The sequence below is a fragment of the Oncorhynchus masou genome, chromosome 24 (assembly GCF_036934945.1).
Source record: "Oncorhynchus masou masou isolate Uvic2021 chromosome 24, UVic_Omas_1.1, whole genome shotgun sequence".
NCBI classification, from domain to species: domain Eukaryota; kingdom Metazoa; phylum Chordata; class Actinopteri; order Salmoniformes; family Salmonidae; genus Oncorhynchus; species Oncorhynchus masou.
In genome coordinates, this window is record NC_088235.1 from 108,539,586 (window position 1) to 108,548,912 (window position 9,327).

The 9,327-nt window shown below is 42.5% G+C and overlaps 1 protein-coding gene across 2 annotated transcripts; it reads right to left on the reverse strand.

Annotated features, from left to right (window-relative positions):
• Positions 1 to 3,903: 3,903 nt before the first annotated feature.
• On the reverse strand, positions 3,904 to 8,402 carry plvapb (plasmalemma vesicle associated protein b). Of its 2 annotated transcripts, XM_064936050.1 has the most exons (6): positions 7,786 to 8,400; positions 7,290 to 7,383; positions 6,713 to 7,134; positions 6,044 to 6,340; positions 5,421 to 5,507; positions 3,904 to 5,211 (listed from the first exon to the last, which is right to left on the reverse strand). In XM_064936050.1, the coding sequence occupies exons 1-6, from the start codon at positions 8,173 to 8,175 to the stop codon at positions 5,203 to 5,205; spliced, it is 1,299 nt and encodes a 432-aa protein (XP_064792122.1). In that variant the 5' UTR covers positions 8,176 to 8,400; the 3' UTR covers positions 3,904 to 5,202. The 2 variants fall into 2 exon arrangements, with proteins under 2 accessions (XP_064792122.1, XP_064792123.1); XM_064936051.1 differs by lacking the exon at positions 5,421 to 5,507 and having other exon boundaries at positions 7,786 to 8,402.
• Between the last annotated feature and the right edge of the window lie 925 nt (positions 8,403 to 9,327).

A 9,327-nucleotide genomic window follows, 5' to 3' on the forward strand; every position in this document is an offset into this window, starting at 1 on the left:
TTTTTAAGCTATAGAGTGGCTGTCTGTTATTAGGGTATAGAGTGGCTGTATATTATTAGGGTATAGAGTGGCTGTATGTTATTAGGGTATAGAGTGGCTGTATGCTATTAGGGTATAGAGTGGCTGTAGGGTATAGAGTGGCTGTATATTATTAGGTATAGAGTGGTTGTATGTTATTAGGGTATAGAGTGGCTGTATGTTATTAGGGTATAGAGTGGCTGTCTGTTATTAGGGTATAGAGTGGCTGTATGTTATTAGGGTATAGAGTGGCTGTATGTTATTATGGTATAGAGTGGTTGTATGTTATTAGGGTATAGAGTGGCTGTAGGGTATAGAGTGGATGTATGTTATTAGGGTATAGAGTGGCTGTCTGTTATTAGGGTATAGAGTGGCTGTATGTTATTAGGGTATAGAGTGGCTGTATGTTATTAGGGTATAGAGCGGCTGTATGTTATTAGGGTATAGAGTGGCTGTATGTTATTAGGGTATAGAGTGGCTGTATGTTATTAGGGTATAGAGTGGCTGTCTGTTATTAGGGTATAGAGAGGCTGTATGTTATTAGGGTATAGAGTTATTAGGGTATAGAGTGGCTGTAGGGTATAGAGTGGCTGTCTGTTATTAGGGTATAGAGTGGCTGTATGTTATTATGGTATAGAGTTATTAGGGTATAGAGTGGCTGTATGTTATTAAGCTATAGAGGGGCTGTATGTTATTAGGCTACAAAGTGGCGGTATGTTATTAGGGTATAGAGTGGCTGTATGTTATTAGGGTATAGAGTGGCTGTATGTTATTAGGGTATAGAGTGGCTGTATGTTATTAGGGTATGGAGTGGCTGTATGTTATTAGGATATAGAGTGGCTGTCTGTTATTAGGGTATAGAGTTATTAGGGTATAGAGTGGCTGTATGTTATTAGGGTACAAAGTGGCTGTATGTTATTAGGGTATAGAGTGGCTGTATGTTATTAGGGTATAGAGTGGCTGTATGTTATTAGGGTATAGAGTGGCTGTATGTTATTAGGGTATAGAGTGGCTGTATGTTATTAGGGTATAGAGTGGCTGTATGTTATTAGGGTATAGAGTGGCTGTATGTTATTAAGCTATAGAGTGGCTGTATATTATAAGGGTATAGAGTGGCTGTCTGTTATTAGGGTATAGAGTGGCTGTATGTTAGGGTGTATACTGGTGTATATGTACATACTATGTACTGATGTAAATGTACATACTATGTACTGATGTATATGTACATACTATGTACTGGTGCATCAAAATACATACAAAAGTTGCCAATATCGTATTTTTATTTTGTATTTTTTGTTATTGTCCCGCCATACCAACCCTAGCTAGCTAAAGTAGGACAGCACAGTGTAGTTAAAGTAGAACAGCTCAGTGTAGCTAAAGTAGGACAGCACAGTGTAGCTAAAGTGGGACAGCACAGTGTAGCTGAAGTAGAAAAACATGGAGTTGCTAATGTAGGACAGCATGGAGTAGCTAAAGTAGGACAGTATGGAGTAGCTAAAGTAGGACCGCACAGTGTAGCTAAAATAGAACAACACGGAGTAGCTAAAGTAGAACAGCATGGAGTAGCTAAAGTAGAACAGCACAGTGTAGCTAAAGTAGGGCAGCATGGAGTAGCTAAAGTCGAACAGCATGGAGTAGCTAAAGTAGAACAGCATGGAGTAGCTAAAGTAGAACAGCATGGAGTAGCTAAAGTAGGACAGCACAGTGTAGCTAAAGTAGAACAGCACAGTGTAGCTAAAGTAGGGCAGCATGGAGTAGCTAATGTCGAACAGCATGGAGTAGCTAAAGTAGGAAAGCACAGTGTAGCTAAAGTAGGGCAGCATGGAGTAGCTAAAGTAGAACAGCACAGTAGCTGAAATAGAACAACACAGAGTAGCTAAAGTAGAACAGCATGGAGTAGCTAAAGTAGGAAAGCACAGTGTAGCTAAAGTAGGGCAGCATGGAGTAGCTAAAGTAGAACAGCATGGAGTAGCTAAAGTAGGACAGCACAGTGTAGCTAAAGTAGAACAGCACAGTGTAGCTAAAGTAGGGCAGCATGGAGTAGCTAATGTCGAACAGCATGGAGTAGCTAAAGTAGGAAAGCACAGTGTAGCTAAAGTAGGGCAGCATGGAGTAGCTAAAGTAGAACAGCACAGTAGCTGAAATAGAACAACACAGAGTAGCTAAAGTAGAACAGTCTTATAGGCTTTTCCATTGGAGGAAAGAGATCCAGTTTACAGGAACCCCTGTACTTAGGTGAGGCAGGGACCGGGATCTTGTAGTACTATATACAAGTTTGCTGTACTGTTATGAATACTGTTGAGGTCATTCAGAATAAGTGGGGCACTTTTTTAATTTCCATCTCCTGCAACATCTTCAGACATCTATCCAACATATTAGCCCGATACATTTCTGAAATCCTCAGATGTTTCCTAATCAATCACAAATTGAATTGAATTGTCATTGGGGTACACACCCATTTGCGTACGCTGAGTCAAAACCATATTTTCTGTTTTGCATTTGGTAGATTGGGACAGGTTAAATACACTGTGACAACAGGTACATTATGTATGTATGTATATGTATGTATAGACACCCCAGACCAGGATGTAGATACATTAAGTATGGATTTATAGACAGACCAGGATGTAGATACATTATGTATGGATATATAGACAGACCAGACCAGGATGTAGATACATTATGTATGGATATATAGACAGACCAGGATGTAGATACATTATGTATGGATATATAGACAGACCAGGATGTAGATGTAGAGTATGGATATTACAGACCAGGATGTAGATACATTATGTATGGATATATAGACAGACCAGACCAGGATGTAGATACATTATGTATGGATATATAGACAGACCAGTACCAGGATGTAGATACATTATGTATGGATATTATAGACAGACCAGGATGTAGATACATTATGTATGGATATATAGACAGACCAGGATGTAGATACATTATGTATGGATATATAGACAGACCAGGATGTAGATACATTATGTATGACAGATGTAGATACATTATGTATGGATATATAGACAGACCAGACCAGGATGTTTTGTCAGACCAGGATGTAGATACATTAAGTATGGATATATAGACAGACCAGGATGTAGATACATTATGTATGGATTTATAGACAGACCAGGATGTAGATACATTAAGTATGGATATATAGACAGACCAGGATGTAGATACATTATGTATGGATATATAGACAGACCAGACCAGGATGTAGATACATTATGTATGGATTTATAGACAGACCAGGATGTAGATACATTATGTATGGATATATAGACAGACCAGGATGTAGATACATTATGTATGGATATATAGACAGACCAGACCAGGATGTAGATACATTATGTATGGATTTATAGACAGACCAGGATGTAGATACATTATGTATGGATATATAGACAGACCAGACCAGGATGTAGATACATTAAGTATGGATTTACAGACAGACCAGGATGTAGATACATTATGTATGGATTTACGGATGTGTGTATAGACATAGCCATCATGGGATTTCACCTCTGTTATACTAGCTGTGTGAACAGTTTTCCCATGTGTAAATAAATAATAATGTGTCTTTCACAAAGGACCCAGCGTTAGTGGAAACTGCTGCAGTAACTGCTGGTGAGGATTACGCTTGTATAACAAAGATCACTCACATTCAAAGAGGAAGAATATTTTTTAAAGAACTGCAAATTCAAGCTTTTATTTTCTCAAATCCAACAGACTTTAGTAGATTTATTTTCTATCATAAATTAGAAAAAAAGATTAGCAAAGGAAGATGTTAATATCTAAAACCAACACACTATCAGAAACATTTAAGAAACATTGAATTGCGTCTTAGGAAGAATTATTTACATATAATCACAAGAACTTTATTTGTACACATTTTTCTTTAACCTGAGTATAAAGTTAAAGGAGGACACACGCTTTTCCCAGCACACAGTGAATTCCAGTAGACAGTGAATTCCAGTAGACAGTGAATTCCCAGCCTAAACTCAGCAATCAAATACAAGTGGAATTACAAGGATAAAAACAACCCTATTAAATTAATTATTAAATGAATTACATTTAAAAGCGATATGTACTGTATACACTGAGTGTACAAAACATTAAGGAGACCGTCCTGATATTGAGTTGAAGGTAACATGTCTCCTCCCCTTCATCTACAGTGATTGAAGTGGATTTAACAAGTGACATCAATAAAGAATCATAGCTTTCTATGTCATGGAAAGAGCAGGTGTTCATAATGTTTTGTCCACTCAGTGTACATTTGTAGACAGTTTTTAGACTGAACAAAAATATAACCTCAACATGCAACAATTTCTACGATTTTACTGAGTTACACTTCATAGAAGGAATAATCATTAGGTCCTAATCTATGGATTTCACAACTGGGCAAGGGCACAGCCATAGGTGGGCCTGGGAGGGCATAGGCCCACCCATTTGGGAGACAGGTCCACTCACTGGGGAGCCAGGCCTAGCCAATCAGAATGAACGTGGTCTGCGGTTGTGAGGCCGGTTGGATGTACTGCCAAATTCTATCAAATGACGTTGGAGGTGGCTTATGGTAGACAAATTACCATTAAATTCTCTGGCAACAGCTCCAGTCGACATTCCTGCAGTCAGCATGCAAATTGCACGCTCCTTCAAAATTTGGGATTGTGCTGTGTGACAAAACTGCACATTTTAGAGTGGCCTTTTATTGTCCACAGCACAAGGTGCACCTCTGTAATACTCATGTTGTTTAATCAGCTTCTTGATATTCCACACCTGTCAGGTGGATGGATTATCTTGGTAAATGAGAAATGCTCACTAACAGGAATGTAAACAAATTTGTGCACAATTTGAGAGAAATACGTTTTTTTGTACGTATGGAACATTTCTGAGATCTTTTATTGCAGCTCATGAAAAAATGGCAACAACACCTTCACGTGTTGCAATTATATTTTTGTTCAGTGTACATGATGTAGGACAGTAGATACAACCTATAGTGTCTGTGTTATTTACACATGGACATTGTAAGGTCTAAGGTCTAAGAGCACACGCATCACACCCAATTCTCCAGGGACCATAACAGTGAGTGCCTTCATTTTCTCACTCGGTCATGGCCTAGGTAGAGCTGTGTGAGTGGGGCATCTTCCGCACTGCCGTCTCTCCTCACCTCGCCTGAAGGAACAAACAGTAACATGATTACGATGTGATGTCTGATTGATTCCATTTGAATATCTACACTGGGTTTATCATTACTAACGTCCAGCATTAGGAGATCAGCTCAAACTGATCTTTTGATAATGAGTTATTTATTGAACCTTTATTTCTGCAGTTGACAGTGAGTGTAACACCAGTGACGATGAGAGTCAGGGGTGGATATGTACCATGTGGGGTTTACTGATCACTGGTGCAGCAATGGATGGCCCCCCTTTCAAGGCTGACATCAGCCCGAGAGGCTTTTGGCCGGTGAGCTGCATTACAGACAAAAACATCACAAACGGATTGAGTTTTACAGCAGATCCTCCTGATCCCCAGAGCTTTATGGACTCGTCATACTACTTGTGACGTGGCCAAAAATATATAAAAAAATGCACACAGACACACACTTGAAACAGTGAATTTCTAAATCGGCATGAGACCTCCGTAGCCCGTAGCTACTGACAAACCATCTGTCAAACTGCTTCCTCCTGACGTGTGGTTGTTATCGTCTGTCCATCCCTTCATTTATCTAGGCTGTCTGTCTCTTCCTGTCCCCCCCCCCCCCCCGACACCCCTATTATGCTGACTGAGTCTTTCTCCTCAGCTATGCACCGGGACAACCATTATTGAAGGCAGTGTTTCCTTGGGTTACATTGCTCAACTGTTAACGTAGGGTTGTACTGGGCTGGTAATGTAGTTCACTCAATACCATAGGGTCCCTACTGATAACAAGCTTATTTGGTAGGATCTGCTTGCTATCTAAAGTTATTTACAGTTCTGATAGTGTGTGCAATTATTATTCTCTTACCTTAGGGTTACAGTTGGTTAGAGCGGTGGTGAGTGACTCGACATTCCCCTTGAGTGTTTTGACCTCAACCTCCCTCAGAATCAGTCTCTGTCCCTGCAGGCTCTTCTCCTCCCTCAGCCAGTTCTGTTCCTTCAGCAGGGTCTCTACCTGCCTGTCGTGGTTCTCCCGGATCTCTAACAGCAGCCTGCTGCCCTCCGCCGCCGTCACGCTGCGGTTCTGGACACACTGCTGGAGGTCAAGGGTCAGATGGCTGTTCTGGACCTCCAGGCGACTGGACAGGGCCTGGATGTTTGCCACCTGGATGAAGAGGATAACATATTGTAACAAATTCTTGGGGTATCCCCAACCGGGACTTGAACCAGGGGTCCAGAGACTGTCAAGCCAACACCTTAACTGTTATACTAAGAGGTCCGAACCTCTTGAAAAGGTCGCTAGGTGTTGGCTTAATTAAGATGCTCTACAGAGCCAGGTTGCTGGATGTTTGTTTGTAGAAAGCGATATGAAAATATACTTTTATTGATTAATTGATTGATACTGTTGGCAGTTGGGTAGAGCAGAAACAGACTGGGAACACTGGCTAACCTGTAAACTCCATGCTAAATTGAACATACCAATTCTTTCAAAGTATGTCACATAAATATTTGACCCAGGTCTGGTTCTTCTACATACCTTGTTCCCCACGTTGTCCAGGTATCTCTGGAATTTGTCCTCAACCTCCTTAGACAGGTTGGAGCATCTGGCCCTGATGTTCTCCATCTGCTCTGTCTGCTTCTCACAGGTCAGGTGAAAGGTCATGGAGTGGGGGAACAGGTTGTCGATGCGCACCAGGAAGTTACTGGTCACCATTTGGATCCCCTCCAGAGACTTAGCAAAGTCCTCTTTACACTTCTGGGTGTAGAGTTTCAGGCGTTCCTTCAGGTTGTTGTTCTCCCTCCGCAAAGAGATGGTCTCAAGGTTGTGGGCGTCACGGTCCTTGATGGCATTGTCCCTCTCGATGCGGATGTACTGGTTGGTCTGGGTGAAGTTGGCTTCGATCAGTTTGATCATTGCTGCCTGCTGGGAGTTCAGAGACTGGAGGGTTTTTACCTCAGCTGAGGAGAAAAGATATTACAGCAGAAATTGTTGTGACTTGTTGTTATTAGATTGAAATGTTTGGGTCAATGTACTGTGTCACTGTGTCAGGTCTCTATCCCAGTATTAGAATAGAACGCTCTGCCTGAGGGACAAAGGGGAAGTAGTAACGTACTGTTAGGAGTGGCGAAGATGAAAGGGGTGGTGGATCCCCGGACCTGGGTAGCACGGCTCATCTCTATTTTCTTCTTGTCTGTTTCACACTGGCTCTGTGGAGGACAGAAAGGGTCAGGTTTATTCTTCATAAATGTTAGCTATGCTCCTCTAATTGAAATACACTCACTTTTTGGGAGAAAAGTTAGTGTGCAGATATTCTTGCATTATAGTCATGTAAGTGCAAAAACATTTGTTTTTATCTAACCTCTGAGATAAAAACAAATCAATTTCACAAGAGAGAACTGATATCATTTGCAGCAGAAACAGTTAAAAAAAATGTTCATAAATGTATAATTGTCTCTGTATAGTAATTATTTCTCAGATCTAATGCCAAAATAATTCCTGCACACAAAATGCTTCTAGTGCTGTACATCAGCTCACAAAATCAAAATGAACAAAACATGAGCTAGTATCTATTTATATCACATCATAATGTTACAGTCCCATCTCCTCACCGCTTTCAGTATGAGGGCTCTGATCTGCTCCCCGGAGACATTCGCTGCTTTCTTTATCATGGCCACCTCTCCCTCCAGGGCTGTCTTCTCAGCCTTCCTGGCCCCCAGCGCAGCTCCCAGGTCAGCTTTATCCTTCCTCAGGTTAATGTTGTTCTCGCTGATCCTGTTCAAACTCTGCTCCAGCTCCTCTACCCTCCTCTCTTCAGCAGACTTCTCTGGCTGGCCGTAGACCAGGAACAGCACCAGGCTCACGATGATGAGGGACTGGATCAGAGAGGAGAAGAAGAAGACCACCCTCATGTAATAGCCGCAGCTCTTTCCCTTTGCCTTGTGGATGTCCTTGGCCTCCAGACCAAACTTGGCCTGTGAGTAGCTGTTGCCACTGTACATCTCTGCTGGATGCCGGTGTGGTCAAGAAGAGGGTATTGAAAGTCAATGGCGGTCTCTTTGGTTTCTCAGGGGAATTTCCCTCCTTCAAAAAGCTCTCTTGGCGCTCTCTCAAAAAGTGCTGAAGCCACAAAATGAGTAAACTCTTGGGTTACTAATGTTTAAAACGAACCAGAGTCAAATTCTCTTTGTCAGTAGTCCTGTATCTATGTAAAGGGTGACCCTGAGGTCCATGTTTATAAACGCGGAGGCACACTTCCTACACTGTGACTCCTTCCTGGCCCTCCCCTGGCCCCTGGGTAGCCCTGCCCAGCCAGCGCACCGCACCAGAGGTCATCATAACTTCACCCTGCCCTGTGGTCAGCAGGGACGTCTGGGCTGACATCACTTTCACATTGCTAGCACTGCACAGCCCTCCTACAACTGTCAGAGACTATCATCACAGAATAACATATCAAATATATTGAAATAAAACGACAATGTACATAGACATAGCAAATCCATATAGTAATGTCATGAGTTATTTGCAGATGTGGCATGGCTGAAGGACTGATCCATCTATCTTGGTATGTTAGTGTGAACATCTATCTTATTGTTTTATGTCAACCCAATAGGAGCTGAGATACCAGTCGTTTCATTTGAAAATAAAAAGCATTACAAAAAAAATATTAGAAATGAGGTTGAGAGATACGTTGTGTCCCAGACACCAGCCCAGGCTTCTCACAGTGACCTCTCTCACCCCTCCCAGACACCAGCCCAGGCTTCTCACAGTCAGACCTCTCTCACCCCTCCCAGACACCAGCCCAGGCTTCTCACAGTGACCTCTCTCACCCCTCCCAGACACCAGCCCAGGCTTCTCACAGTGACCTCTCTCACCCCTCCCAGACACCAGCCCAGGCTTCTCACAGTCAGACCTCTCTCTCACCCCACCCAGACACCAGCCCAGGCTTCTCACAGTGACCTCTCTCACCCTCCCAGACACCAGCCCAGGCTTCTCACAGTCAGACCTCTCTCACCCCTCCCAGACACCAGCCCAGGCTTCTCACAGTCAGACCTCTCTCACCCTTCCCAGACACCAGCCCAGGCTTCTCACAGTCAGACCTCTCACCCCTCCCAGACACCAGCCCAGGCTTCTCACAGTCAGACCTCTCTCAC

Coding starts and splice junctions, on each gene's coding strand:
- plvapb (XM_064936050.1), bottom strand. CDS start 8,175: ATGTACAGTGGCAACAGCTACTCACAGGCCAAGTTTGGTCTGGAGGCC. Junction 7,135..7,289: donor CATCTTCGCCACTCCTAACA/GTACGTTACTAC, acceptor TTTTCTCCTCAG/CTGAGGTAAAAACCCTCCAG. Junction 5,508..6,043: donor TAACCAACTGTAACCCTAAG/GTAAGAGAATAA, acceptor TCTGTAATGCAG/CTCACCGGCCAAAAGCCTCT.